At 44.5% G+C, this 15,416-nt stretch overlaps 1 protein-coding gene across 2 annotated transcripts in view; it reads left to right on the top strand.

Moving 5' to 3' along the window:
- Hgsnat (Heparan-alpha-glucosaminide N-acetyltransferase) overlaps window positions 1–15,416 on the top strand; it is a 242,300-nt gene that overhangs the window by 163,476 nt on the left and 63,408 nt on the right. For both annotated transcript variants that reach the window (XM_055064926.2, XM_055064927.2), the window contains exons 12-14: window positions 429–515; window positions 1,512–1,586; window positions 10,609–10,679. In XM_055064926.2, the coding sequence (XP_054920901.1) occupies window positions 429–515; window positions 1,512–1,586; window positions 10,609–10,679 (233 nt within the window). The remainder of the gene's footprint in view (window positions 1–428; window positions 516–1,511; window positions 1,587–10,608; window positions 10,680–15,416) is intronic.

Here is a 15,416-nt window from a genome sequence, read left to right on the forward strand (position 1 = left end):
TTGCTGAAATATGTGTGCACTTTTTTCTGGTTTGCTGCACTGTCTATGGTTTGTAGGTTTGCTAGCATATTTCAGCACCATTGGTTGCCACATCTGGTGTGTACATTCATTGAGCCTTTGACAGATGGCATTGCATATTTTTTTAACCAATAATAAAAGGGATCACGTAAGACTAGGGGGACACTTGTAGCTGAGGAGCTAGTGTGACAGACTGTTCACTGTTGCAGAAAGTTGCCAAGGACAGTCTTGAGATTAAGCTGCAAGTTTAATTGGGAGGTCATTTTTTTATTCTTGTTACTTGTTTTTTGTTTAGTCGAGCTGGTACTGCTTAAATAAATATCTTGTTCTCATTATTTTGCATCCCTTGAATGTATGCAGCAGCAGCATCACTGCAGCTTCACTACATGGATGCCTTCTGTTGCTTGCAGCATATATATCACACGCACCTGCCATATGACCCTGAAGGTACACTAGGATGCCTCACGTCCATATTTCTCGTCTTCTTGGGCCTTCAGGTGAGTTTTCTTCTTCTCTTCTCTTCTCTCTTTTTCTTTTTTTTTCATATTTCAAGCTATTTAGGTTAGCTCAAGGGCACACACCTGATAAAACTGTCCTTTTGCAGCCTGCTCATTCAGGCTACAGACTAGTTTATTGCTAGAATAACAGCCTGGGCTTGTTGGTTTTTGAGACGAGAAGACGACACCACAAGCACTGTGTGTCCCTTCTATGTTTTGTGCTGTTAACACCAAGGCTAGTTTATTTCGTGAGGCAAATTGCCTTACTCAAATATGTTACTTTGCACGGTGACTCATCTTGAAATTTGCTTTGATTTTGATTACATCACATAGTGCATAGGTTTGAAGGGCTACTTTGGCTTATTTCTTATTATTTTTTATGTAATTTAATTTGCACGGAAATGCGAAAAATATTTTCACAAAAAGAAAAGTGAAGTGGGAGCTGGCTGCCCAGCGATGATGGCAAGGCGTCTTTGTGTGCAAGAATTCACAGTGAAGTGTTGCAGTGCAGTGTAGACAAGCACTTGTAGTGTTTTTCTTGCTTTATTAGCTGCTCACTCAGTAACGATGGTATAAGGTGTAAATTCCTCGAGCACGCAACAAACAGTGAATTCTATCATCCTTTATTGCAACAAATCAAAACCTTGCCAAATGTAGTATGGCTGCAGGCATGTCAATCAGGGGTCATGAAAATCGTCATAAAAATTGGGGGAAGTGAAAGGAAGTGGTCATGTGATATCACACAGGTCAGTGCACTGGTTGAAGCCACACTGCAATCATCTTGCCAAAAGTTGGGATAATGGGGGACAGAAGATGAGAATATGAGAAGGATAGTGTGTATAGGGAGAGGAGTGACAGCAGAGGACCCGTGTCGAGTGTGGAGAAGTGCTGAATGAAATAGAAATGAATGGCCCATGTGGCACACGAAGCTTTGGCAACACAGCCACTGTGTGGCCTGCAAGGACAATGCCTAACTGCCTTTATTTCCTGCTGCAGGCTGGCAAAATTCTGCTCACGTTCCCAGGTTGGAAACCTCGAGTTGTTCGTTGGTGTTGCTGGGGCCTTCTTTGTGTGAGTAACAAATCTTGTTCTAATAATACTCTTTGTGACTTGCATAAAGAGCAACACACATGACATCAAAGGTTAAGAGAGACCCTTGCTATATTGAAGGGCTCTTGGGTTTAGTGTTTGCAATAGTTGAAGTACCTAGGTACTTCACTTTGTAATGAACGCTTTAATCAACAAACTGAGTTTTAGTAACTTTGTTAGTTGAGACACAAATGTAGTTTAATATAGGTGGTGGTTTTGTCAGTTGTCTTTTTATCATGCATTGGCTGGCCTGTTTTAAGCTAAGCTTTTCTAGTGCTTGTTTTTGTTAGAAATTGTCAGGCAATTTATGTTAATCAGTTATTCAGTTTTCCGGAATTGGTGCAACTTGGGAGTTGCCATCACAAAATAAATAAGTGTTGTGAGTTGGTGATCAGTATCCATGAGAAAGTTAAACTTGTGAAACAAAGCAAACAAATTTTTCTGGGAACTTGTTTGTCCTGTCGCTTTAAATAGAGGTTCATATGCTAAAAATAAATGATTTTGCCAATATTGAAAATGTTGATAACGCAATAAGTAGGTGCAATGGGGGTTTGAGTGAGAAGACACCTTTCCTTTCACCACAGCCTGATTTTTCCAAGTTGAAGGTTGCCCTGTGTGTGCCACTTGTGAGAAAACAGTGGCACATGGTCATGCTGGAATGAAGCATGAACAGCAAGAAATAAGATAGAGAAGCGCATTCACTCAACTAGTTGAAACTGCAATGTGTGATTGTAGTGTAACTGGGTACTAAATGTGCTCTGGCCCAAAAACTAAGTGTCCATGAATTAATCACACCAGTGTTGCACACACTGGCGAGTGTGAAAAAGAAATGCACCTTCTAGTTTGTTTTTCCATATCCATGTTTCATTATGGCATGATGGTACATGTCCTCTTGCATGCAGCATGCTATTTTGAGCCAAGTTTGACCAAACAATCTGAATGCCATGCCTTTGGGTGGGACCCAATGAATTGTGGAGGATTTTCATGATGCATAGCATAGCCATCACACCTTGTACACCTTGTCCTACTGCACAAACATTACAATTGCAAAGAGCCTTCCACATGTGCTGTTGATACATTGAACTTTTCTGCTTGTTACGTGGACAAAATGTTGACAAAAGGAACAATTACTTTTATAAAATCTTGCTTTTGCCTGTTTTCATTTACGTGTTCAGTATCATACAACAGTGTCTTGTTCTGGCATCCCTTAAAAAGCTATGCCAAACTAGGGACTGGGTGATTGCAAAAGTGATGCTTTTGAAGCATTCTTTTACATGTAATAGTCTTCAGATATCCCACAAATTTCACAAGGGGCATTCATTTATATGGTACTTTGAAAAATTTGTTCCTCGATTGAGTTGACGTGGATGGCAGCTGACATGCACATTATATCCGTTGGTTGAAAATGTTTGGAGGCTGAGAGCTCCTGAAAGCTTGTATTATTCAACTTTGCCACATTTTTTCACTGGCATTTGTATTCTGGTCAGAAGCCTAGTAATATAATGTTTTCTATAGGACCACCAAAGTCAGCTTATTAAAAAAATTAAACTTTGCATGATGTCACTTCACAGTGTGGCAACATGTGAGATTTGTGACATCAGTCAGAGTTGACAATTCAGCCTGCTTGCATTTGTGTAGGGTGTGTTAGACGTACGACACATTGTATTTAACAGCAACACCATGCACACCTATAGATTTTTTGTTGTACAGTCGAACCCACTTATAACGATACCAGTTTTAAGAATATATCAGTTATAAAAATGAGAAGCTGCTGCGCCTTTGACTTTTGTATGTTTTCCATGGTGAAATAACCAGGTTACTACAATGCCTCAATGCCGCATTATCGGTTGTAACAGTGAAGTCTCGCTTCTGGGTGTCCGAGCCGAAAGGTAGTGAAATGCGAAATCCTTGAAAAGAAAAAAAGAAAACGAGAAATTCGAGCCGCTCCACGATGGGCCGCTGTTCCAACAGCCGCTGCGCGCTCATTTTCCAGCCATCTCTGTGCAACTCTCTCCCGTCACCCTTCCACCACTCTGAACATGAATGGGCTGCACCCATAGCTCTACGCTGCTCCACACTCCGAAACACAAATGGACTGCGTCAACTGTGCTGCAAGCAGAGTGCTCGCATGTTGCTCGCTGGCTCCTCATTCAGTGCAGTTCTGCGAACAGCTTAATCGCACGCATTTGTTTTTGTTGGTTGTATTCAAGTCGTTCCTGGCCACGCAGTTTGTCAACTTCCCTTGGCTCGCCGCCGAAATGGAAGATGGCTAATCTGCCCGCTGATCATCGGCAATGCACGATGTTGCCGGTGAAAAGAAAGCGCACATCTATTCAGTCATTCCAGGAACGCAGGCGGCGCCATGCAGCCCTCCTCCGAAGCAGTCGCCCAGTGATGGAAATCTGCGACGCACTTCGGCAGTTCAGTCTCGCGGTAGTTTATGGATGCACCGAACATCAAAAAAGGGAATAGTAATCGCATGTGCAGCGTGCCGCAGTGCTCAAACCGTGCCTTAGCGAGTGTTCATTGCTAAGGCATCTTTAAAATGTGCTTCAAGACAGGCGTAACGACCTGAAGCACTGTAACTAGTTACGAAGCTTGTACTACATTTGCATGACACTTAATCGCGTAAGGAGGTGATCCCACTTGTCTACAGCGATCGAGCCAAGCTCTGTGTAAGGAAAAACAAATTTTAAGGGAGGTACTGAGTTACGAAGAAACAAGTCGAAATGCAAGTGGAAAAACGTGAAACCCGTTCAGGCACAAGTACTTTGTCCTTAGTCAAACAGCTATGCTAAATTTCAGTTCATTTGCTCCGCCGTACGCTGCTCGAGGCTCTAGATGAGCGTGATCAGCCCTGTAGGTTGCGAGTTTCGTAAATTGTTGTATTCTACAGCCGTTCTTTTTTTAAGTTTACATTTGAAAATACACTAAAGCTTGTTTCTTACTGCACCAGATTAATTTGTTGAAAACAGGAGCGCTTGAAAAACAACTAACGTCTGTTACCGGTATGCGCTTGCGTTTACTAAGTGTTTGCGAAAACACGCATGTGGCTTCATGCCCGTGAACATATTCAAGGTGACATGCTGACCTTTACAGAGCCTGTACCTTCACATACAGCGGCGTGAACGCAGTGCGGCGGGCCCTGGATTGCACTCGTCTGCAAGCAGAGCGATTCGACGTGGACCTTGGTGTCTCTAATGGAATAGTAAGCTGTTGGGCTAGTTGGTCTGACATGATCTTCGCGAAGGGGAGCGCAGAAGCGTCGCGGAGAAAGGAGACGTGGACAGGAAAGACGCTCGCTTGCAACTAAGTATACATTCAGAGACAAAACGATTTCACACAACCTAAAAAGGATCGGGAAAAACACGCCGTTGACCTCGTCTTCACAGCTCCTCTCAAGCATTCTCGGTTGTGCACCTTTGCAAAACGGCCTTAAGAAGAACAAGACCTGTGAAAAGAAACACACGATACCTCTCGCCTCCTTTGCTACCGAAGTGGTTTATAAGATACCACTCAACTGTGGGAAAGTTTCCATTGGGCAGACGGGGCCCTGTCTAAATGACAGGCTAAGAAAACATTCTTCATCTTAACAGGCCCTGAGCAACTCCACGCACCTTCCTGCACACTGCAGGGATTGTGGCTGTAAGCACCTTTTCGATAAAACCGAGATTAAAAGCAGGTCTAAAGGAAGGCTCGAAAGGGAAATCCTCGAGGCTGGTCAGAATCACGCTCGTGCTAACCTTTGTATTAGTGCCTCATCAGTGCATCTCATGGATAAGGAATTTACGTCCCTCCCCTTGCCTGAAGTTTCTATGCCAACTCCTCTGTCACTCTCCCCCTGAAGGTTTTTTTGGAACTTCTGTCAGGCCACTTGCACGTGCCATTGTTTCCATCACTTACAGTATAGCTGTCATTATTAATGTAGTGATGCATGCCCCGCTGTTAGGTGAATTTTATATATATAAAAAATGTAAAAATTTTTTTACAATTCTCGATGACAGCGCATGAGCAATAATGTTCCTGGTGGTTTGTCTCTGAAAATATACTTAGTTGCAGGTGAGTGCCTTTCCTGTCCATGTCTCCTTTTTTCGCAGCGCTTCTGCGATCCCCTTTGCAAAAATTGTCTCTAATGGACTTGGTGCCGCAGCATAAGATGTGACCGGCATTGAACGTAGCTTCGCCTTCATTTACACACCTTTGCGTCTCTTTAGCGAGAAGAAAGTAAGGTCTGCAGCGAAACTAGAGCGCCTGACGTGCTTTGCTGCTCGAGATGTACACGCTTGCAAGATCGCCTTATCACCGTCTCGGCAGCCATTTTGGCCTACTGCCGCGCCGCCTATAGTCACTGGAATGGCCGAATAGATTTGGAAACTAAGTGCTTCTAACCGATGAGACCATCGTCGCGAATGTGCTTTCATCGGATAGCAACGGCAACAATGGCAGCGATGATGCGGTAGGGCAGGCTGCCTCAACGTTGTCCTCACCGGAGGCCCGGCATGATTCAGTCCCTCCGGGGCTTCGTTTTCACGAGGAACCTTCCGATGCACTATGTGGAGTGCTTGGATGCTTTGGAGAAGGATGTCAGCAAGCTTTGCATAAAGCATGCATGGCTGACGGGCATAGGCTTTTCTCGTGCAAGCCAGTGAGATGTACGTGGTGAGATGCTTGTCGCTATCTCTCCTCAGTGTAGTGTTGCTTCTGGATTTCTCAAGCTGACATGCTGACGCAGCAGCCTTCTCGCAATTTTTAACGCGACAGCTTTAAGGAGCTCGTGTCGCAGAAAAGCCGGCGTCGGCGGCGTTGGCCGTGAGCGAAAAATCCCGGAAGGCAATTCATAAATAATAAACAACTTGCAAGATGGGCTGGGTGGGAATCGAACCAGGGTCTCTGGAGTGTGAGACGGAGACGCTACCACTCAGACACGAGTTCGATAGTTCAAAGCGGGACAAAAGCGCCTCTAGTGAATGCGGTGTTGCCTTAGAAACGTGCCGTAGAAAGTTATACTCCGGTGTATATCAGTAATTATGAGCATGCAAATTACAGAAGTTGCAGTTACACGAGTAGCGAAGTACGTTTCCGCTACATTTCTTCTGCGCTCTGCGCACACGCAGAGCCATCTTGCGGCAAACACAGAAGACCCCCTCCTCGCAATGTACGGCGCTGCCCCGACACGTGGCGCGCCACTCGCCCCATGATCGTGTCCGCCTTTATGACGCATTGTGGCCTGGCTGTCCGTGCCGATCACGACGTTTGGCTCGCGTAGATCATTTTGAGTGGGCAGTGCGAACGGGGTGCGATAACGCTATCGCATTCCACTCTTGAAGGCGAAGCTTAAGCGTCCTCCAATTTTTAAAAGGCCCCTTTTGGGGCCACTAATGAGATGCCTCGGCGGTGCTCGCATATCGCTTGCCACCCGTGACACCTCTTTGCAGTTGTTATAGCCGTGCCATTCCTTAACGCCGACGGCCATGGCTTGTTACATGCAATCGGAGCACCCAGGAAGCAGTTAAACGAGTGAACACAATCAGCAGCCGGGCGGAGAAAGGTGGTGGGGAAGGGCACTGGCCTCCCTGCCTATTGGGGGCGAGCTTCTCCACTGGAAAAGCTGGTGCCACCGTCGGCGTGATGTGGCATGAGTGATCACGTGGACACAGCGGCCGCATCAGCTGCTTCGGAAGCGCCAAAGTGAGCTGAAAATGAAAGTTTAAAGTCCCAGCTGCGCTACGGTTCTGATTAAGTGATGAGGCTTTCTCGCCTCGGGGGGGTGTCTGCTTGACAACATTTGAAATCGCTATCATAGGTAGCGGCTGCTTTTAGAGGCGTGCAGCATGGTAGGCTACTGCTTGGTGCCGCAGTGCCGGACGAATGCAACGGAGCCTGGTGTCAGCCTTATTCACACATAGCCGCAGGACAAGAAGCTGCACGAAGCTTGGCTCGCGAAACTTAGTACCGGCAAACAGCCATCGGCTACAACTCGGGTTTGCAGCAAGCATATCCGCGAGGAATATTTCTGCTACGGCGCCGGGACTGCCATGTTCGGTGAGTAGCATAAAACGCGCACTGAGACATTCGCCCGTGCTCGGCTGCGTGGCTAATGTCACGACGGTTTGGTCTATGAACTTGTTGATGCTAGACACTGGCAAGTTTACTGGAATGGAAAGGAAGTGGTAAGAAGCACATTAAACAAAGGCATGGCATATGGTCATGTTTGTGTTATGAATTAATGCACTGGATTACAAAAAAGAAGCAGCGCGCTATCGCCCGCTGAGTGCATACAGTGCAACACAACTTTAGAAATAATATTGAAACGTCCAAGAATTTAGAAGAAAAAAAATATTGAATCATCGCGACGGCACAACAGTCGCCATAGGCGTCGAAGTCGCTTGTTAAAATGAAATTGTTTTTGAACAGCTCTGATAGCGTCCATGCAACAATGGTTGCTTGCAGACTGTCAAATGCTCATATTCTGCGGCCTAAAGTGCACAGCGTGGTGTGAAAACGCTCTCAGTGAAAGCAAAATGTGCGCATACATGCATGCAGACGCGCAGTCGGTCACCGCGAACCCGTGCGATCGCTGCATGCATTGAGGCTTCGTTATGTTATGCGCCATTTGGTTATACAGACCGCCCACTATAAGAACATATTTCACATAGTTTGTGCTCACCGATTGCCGACCTTTCATGCAAGCCAGTTCGGGAGACTCCATCGCAGGGACCATGCGTAGTGGCTTTCACTGTACGTATTCGGTAAAGAGATGGCGACTGTAAACGATTCTATGCTTTCAGTTTGCCCAAGATTATTATTTTGACAGTAATAAAGTTCCCTCGTTTTGAGAGCACTTTCAGAAATGTACAGGAGGGCTGCCGCGTGGTGTTTTCATTAAGTGCCGTAAGCCAAACCTATGAGGAGCGCGCCGCATGATTCCTCATACTACGCAAGGGAGGCGCTTCTGACAGATGGCAACTCTGTAAGTCCTCGCCCCCAATATAGTTTTCTCATATCAGCTCTGCCATACCCCTATTTTGATTTTTTCATGCACCCCGGTTATAACAATTATCAGTTATAACAATCGAATTTTCGTGCCACTTGAATATTGTTATAAGTGGGTTTAACTGTACAATATAAAAACTGCCGGATGTATACTTGCTCACTTTTGTGAGTTCCATGCAAGTGGACTTAGGCACCAACAGTTCTTGATAAGAACGCTCTTGGGATTGGTAGTTCAACATCTTTAGTAGGCTTTCTTCTGCATGCCTTGAGGCCCATGATTCAAGCATAATTTTGCAGTGCTAGCACTCAATTGTTGATTGCCCCATATTGCCCTGGCTGTAGAATTAGGCTGCAGGCATAATTATAAATAGTCCTATTGCTCAGTGTAGTCATCTCATCCAATTAGCTGACTGCGCTTGCGTGTGGAAATGCTGCATGTTAATTCTTCAAAGCTGTTTCCTTCAAGTTTTATAGCCCCGTTGCTTTGGTATTGCATCACATGTTGTGAATCTGAGTTAGTTGAGCTTAATTGTTGTTTCCTCCTTCAAACTTTTATAGACACGATTACTTTCGTATTGCATCACATGTTGTCCATCCGAGTTTGTGCACCTGGCACATAATTGCAATAATGACCACCTGGCACATAGTTACAGCCAATTCTGAATACAGTAAAACCTTTTTAATATATAGTTGGTGTGGAATGTGGATCAGGTACGCATTAAGAGATGTACTAGTTAACCGACAATGACTGATGAGCGGGTATAGACTTAGCGGCCAAAGAAACTTGTTAATTCACCCTCAAACACAAACACAGAAAAGCCTTATCTGCATGTAGCATAAAATTTGTGATTCTCACTTTCTGCAATGGCGGCCTTGCAGCGATGATAGCATCCTCAAACTCAGCAAAGCCACGGGCCAGTTTCTCCATCAGGACCCATTACTCTGCGAATGCCCTCATGATGGTCAGTGCACCAGCCACGTCGGATACAGAAGGACCATAATTCACGTCATCATCCATGACGACAACGTGGAAGCACTAGAAGCTATGGTAGCAAGAAAAACATCATGGCTACCATGTTTTAATGTCACTATCAGTGGTGATTGTGGTCCGGAAAAGGTCTGCAAGCCACAATTTCACTATATATGGTCTGTCTGTGTGCACAAGATTTTGCCAATTCTATGCTTGTAGGCACCAAAAAATACAGTTTGGCATGCGTTATGCCATAATGGCTTAAGCGGTCAGCCAATAAATCAATAAGTTCAATGGCGACAGGGCGGGGGATTCATCGCAACTATATTTAAACTTATTAGACTATATTTAAACTATATTTAGACTTATTAAGTGGGTATGTATTAATGAGGTTTTACTATATACCTAATTATTCGATAAAATTTTGTTTTTTATTTCAATAAGTGCTCTACCAAGCCAGAAATGCTGTACCACATGAAGTACTTCTCATAAAATGTGAGCTAGCATTAAAAAGTCATAACATCAGCAAAAGCAATTCTATCTCTTCCACAGATTTCTGTGGAAGCGTGCGTTACATGTGTGTGGAAAAGTATAAGTGTTAGGTGCCTGTGGCATCTGTGAAGAGCAAGCAGATCTCATCTCAAGCAATGACTTAGTCCTTTGGGATACAAAACAATCTTGCAAGAGGCAGACAGTCACTGGAGCCAATTCTTTTACGTAGGGCTAGCGTAACCAGCTAGAGATGGTCACAAGAGAACACAGCACTCGTCGCAATACCTGTTTTAGCATAGTTTAACATGCAGTCCATTTTCAATGTAGATACTTAGATACACCCAGCATATACACTTGTGTTCACTTTAGTAACATATCAGTCATTACATTGATAGTGTTGTATTATAATTGTAGTCAAGAGTTCTTACATTATACTCATGATTGCACTATACTTAATTGTGCAGACGCATTATTTTTGGTGGCGAAGGTATTCAGCAGCTCTAGGATGCAGTACTTCTTCACTTAATGTTCTAACTTTTTCTTTCCCAGGGCATTGTTGCTGGTGTGCTGTGCAAGTTCTCAAAGGAAGATGGCTGGATTCCGGTCAACAAAAACCTGTGGTTAGTATAGGTTTTCTTTTTAAGCACTCTTTGAATTCTTCCTTTCTTTCTTGAAAGCTTTCTTTAGTTTTCTCTCATTAGTGGCCTGGTCTAAATGTAGAATACAATAGCTGACAGATTATTCATAGTTGGCAAGGATCACTTAAAAAAACAATGTTGACAAAAAAAAGGGGGGGGGGTCTTTATTTTCACAAGTGGCCAGAAAAGTTAATTGCTTTAGCACATGCACTTATATGCGACCAGGTCAGTCTACTTTGGCCATTATTATGCTGTTGCTATACAGTCAAGCCCACTTAGAATGAACATGATAATTCCTCAAAAAGTAGTCATTATATTAGTATCGTGTTATGTTTGAGCTTACCTTCAGAAATAATAAAAGCTGTGATATTATTGTGCAGCTAGGCATGGCAACTGAAAACCACCTCTCTATCACAAAAATTTGGTAATGGTTGCCTGTTTTTGCACTGGGGCTGTATGCTGCATTTTATTGTTTACTGTTCATCTAGCCCTTCCTCATTTGCTTAGACACAACCGTACTGCAAGCCATTTGACTGATTCTAGTTATAACGGTGGTATGACAGTGTCTGGCATTGGGCACTTGGCGCACCGTGTGGCAGCATTCTAGCCGCATCCAAGCCAATAAGGTAAGATGAAGAGAGTGGGAAATGAAATTGATTATTAGGAAGCACGGCTCCTGTAGTGGGTATGACAGCCTTCCAAGGCCACCCAGATGGTGTGCTTGCTCCTCTGGGACACACAAACTGGAGCGGAGGGGCACACGTTCATTGCCGTTTTGGGCTGCCAATACCATTATATTAATTTTCTTCACCCTTCACAATCATTGATGCTGTTGACTTAATGCATAAATGGCATGCACTGGCACTGCCTGAACTTTTTCGGCACCAGTGCTGTCAGCCACACATGAATTAGCGCTTGTTCCCTTCTCCCCATTTTTAAATGCATAGGCATTTCTATGCCTACCCAGCTAGGAAACCCGCCCATCCATCCGTCACTTAAGATGATCGCTCTCAAGATGGGACTTAGAGCAGCGAGCGAATTGACCTTCGTGCTGCCTCTTGCTTCAACGTGAACTAAGCATCGAGAACACTGTGAGCACAAAGCAATCAGCACTCAACGCACTCTTTCCGCTAGTGTGTCTCGCTTCAACAGAAACTAAGCAGTGAGAACAGAGCACACATGAAGCTATCAGCATTCGGCGCACTCTGTCCCCATCGCAGATCCCTTTCAAGATAGGGCGTGCACAGCCACACGATGCGTAGCCGTATGATACTCAGCCATGCCAGGGCACAGTTGATCACAATTCATAGGGGTTTGATGCAAATGGATAGAGCGCTAAAGAGCGATAATGGCTTATAATGATCGAAACGTCATCGGCACACCTGGCACTGTCACCAGTAGCAGTTTTCTTATGTCATCAGTTCACCTTGCACTGCTTCCCCTTGCAGTTTGTGTTGCCACAGCGCTGTTGCTTATATTGGTTGGATCAAGTTTCATAGCATTGGAAATGACATCAGACTGCGTTAAGATGAGCAAGTGGAACAATGCTAACGCATACTTAGACAACTCCCAGAGGAATTTCTGTGTGAAGTCCCCCGCCATTTTTTGCTTTTTTTTGTCTCTCTCTCTTCTTGCTCTTTTCTTCTTTATTTTTCATTTGTGAAAGCAGCACAGACAGCAGATGTCAAATTCAGTAAACAACTTCAAGAAAATGTTAGCATGAGATTGTGGAGGGAGAGAATGACACACAACCAATGTAGTAGGTTTTGGTCACTAGTGAATAGAAATACCTTTTTCTGCTAGGCTATTTGTAGCTTCCAATGTAACACAATGTCATGAAAGCCAATCAGTAATCACATTCTGAATTAATGAGCAATTAACTAAGCAACTGCACATTACAGCTAACTAATAGGACTATAGTCACTAGTGATCACTAGTTACTAACATACTATGCTAAGCTCTCTGTTTTACACACAATAATGGCATGGATATCAAATGGAATGTCATAAAACGAGTGACTAACTATGCCTACATGGAACTGGTATGATTAAGACAATAATGATAATAAATAATTTATTTTCCTTCTACCATGGTAACTTTCATTTGTGCACCTCGTCATTGGTGTCATTTGCACATAATTAAATGAGAATTTTGGTTGCCATTGATACTTGATAATGCCGAGTCATACTTTCATACAGCATAGCATTATGAATGTCATATGAAAAGTCATTGCAACGGTGACTCAATTATGGCAACTTGGAGTGGTAGGACTGAGTTACTATAGTAGGATATAACTTAAAAAAACAGCAGTTGGCAACCAAGGCACACAAACCTCAAAGAAACTTTCCCTCGCTTCCATGTAGTCCACTCCGAACAACCAGACAAACCCGTGCGAACAATCTCACCATTCCTCGTGTCTAAGTCTCTCACCCAAGTTTTTGGTACAGGTTACAAAGCATCCAGAATGGCAAGCAGTGATCTCCTCTTGGAGCTCTGCAACCAGAAGCAATATGAAAAGCTACCCAATCTAGTATCATTTGGCGATGCCAAAGTAACAGTAACTCCGCATCATACTATGAATACCACCCGTGGCGTAGTCTCCGATGATGATCTCTTGGAGCTGACTGAGGCTGAACTCTTGGAGGGCTTCAGTGAGCAGAACGTCATCAACGTTAAGCGAATTAAGATGAGGCATGATAATAAGGAAATACAGACCAAACACCTGATACTTACTTTTGGCACAAGTGTTCTGCCCGAGTCCATCGAGGCCGGGTATATCAAGCTCTGTGTTCGCCCATATGTTCCAAATACCCTGCGTTGTTTCAAATGCCAGCGTTTCGGTCACAGTTCACAGAGCTGTCGAGGCCGCCAAACCTGCGCGAAATGCAGTGCTCATGAGCACACCTCTGAATCTTGTGAAAACTCTCTCCATTGTGTAAACTGTGAAGGGGAACACGCTGCATACTCTCGATCGTGCCCAACCTGGAAAAAAGAAAAAGAAATTGTGATGATAAAAGTAAAGGAAAATGTAAGTTTCAAGGAGGCAAGCAGGCGGGTATCCTACCTGCCCAAGAACACATATGTCGAAGTGGCGCGTCAGGGGGCAGCGCCACAACGGTCTCCGGTGGCTGTCCAACCCACAGCCAGTGAGGCGGCAGTGACGCCATCCGCCCCCCCGGCGGATGCAGCTAGTGCTGCTATGCCAACCCAGCAGACGGGGCCATCTACCTCCGGGCAAGTGACCTCAAAGGCCTCGTCCAACGTGCCGAGGCCTTCACGCCAAACAAAGCGCTCGGAAGAGCGCGTGTCCAGCGCCTCGCAAGAGGCAATGGACACAACCACCAACAAGACAGCGCCAGCAGCGCCTAAGGAGCGGCGAGGCACTCTCGATTGCTCCAAATAAGACAAAACTCCCGTCACGGTGCCAGAAAAAGGCCCGTGAGCTAACCTCAGTCTCTTAAACACACAGCACCCAACACATATAGCATAATGGATACACAAATACTACAGTGGAATGTTAGAGGACTTCTCCATAACCTTGACGACATTAAAGAACTACTACACAAACACAATCCCAAGTTGCTGTGTGTTCAAGAGACACATCTAAAACGCACACAGACAAACTTTCTTCGCCAATACACCATCTTCCATAAGAACCGTGATGAGGCTAACACCTCGTCCGGCGGTGTAGCAATCCTTGCAGACAAGTCCGCAGCTTGTTGCCAGGTAGCATTAGACACCCCTCGAGGCAGTGTCAATTAGAGGGATTATTTTCAAGAAGTTGGTAACCGTCTGCTCCATTTATATACCTCCAAGCTATCATCTCCAAAAAATCGATTTCTATAACCTGATAAATCAGCTGCCGGAACCCTACATACTTGTAGGTGATTTTAACGCCCACAACACGTTGTGAGGAGACGCGCGTTGCGACGCAAGAGGCCGACTTATTGAAAATTTTATTCTGACCTCTAATGCCTGCCTATTTAATAAGAAGGAACCAACATATTACAGCCTTCAACACAATTCATATTCATCCGTAGACCTAGCAATAGGCTCTGCTTCCCTTTTGCCTCATCTTGAATGGAATGCGATCAAGAATCCTTTTGGAAGTGACCACTTCCCTATAACTTTAAAATCAATAACACAGCATGACAACCCTTCTCGGTTTCCCATTTAGAAATCAGCATCGGCTGACTGGGAGCATTTTAAAGAATCTACTCATTTACCACTCGATTTTATAAACAATTTTAGTATAGATGAAGCTGTCGCATATTTTACCGCTTTTATTATTGATGCTGCTGAAAAGTTTATCCCGCAAACAAATGGTGGTTCACCTAAAAGACGTGTTCCCTGGTGGAATGATGACTGTACAAATGCCCGAAAGGGACAGAATAAGGCATGGGGAATATTGCGTAGGTCGCCGAATGCAGAAAATCTTATTGAATTTAAACACATAAAGTCACAGGTAAGGCGCATATGGCATCAGGCGAAGAGAGATAGCTGGGTGAGGTTCCTTTGAGGTATCAGTTCTTACACACAGGAGGCGAAAGTTTGGAATGGCGTAAGGAAGCTAAAAGGGCAGCGAATAAATCCGTTGCCTTTGGTGAACGATCAAGTAAATAGCTTAGAAGAACAGGCAGACACCCCAGGGGAGCACTTTGAGCATGTGTCGAGCTCAATCCACTATTCCCAATCCTTCCTTAAACATAGAGAAATAGA

The sequence above is a fragment of the Dermacentor andersoni genome, chromosome 1 (genome assembly GCF_023375885.2).
Source record: "Dermacentor andersoni chromosome 1, qqDerAnde1_hic_scaffold, whole genome shotgun sequence".
Taxonomy (NCBI): domain Eukaryota; kingdom Metazoa; phylum Arthropoda; class Arachnida; order Ixodida; family Ixodidae; genus Dermacentor; species Dermacentor andersoni.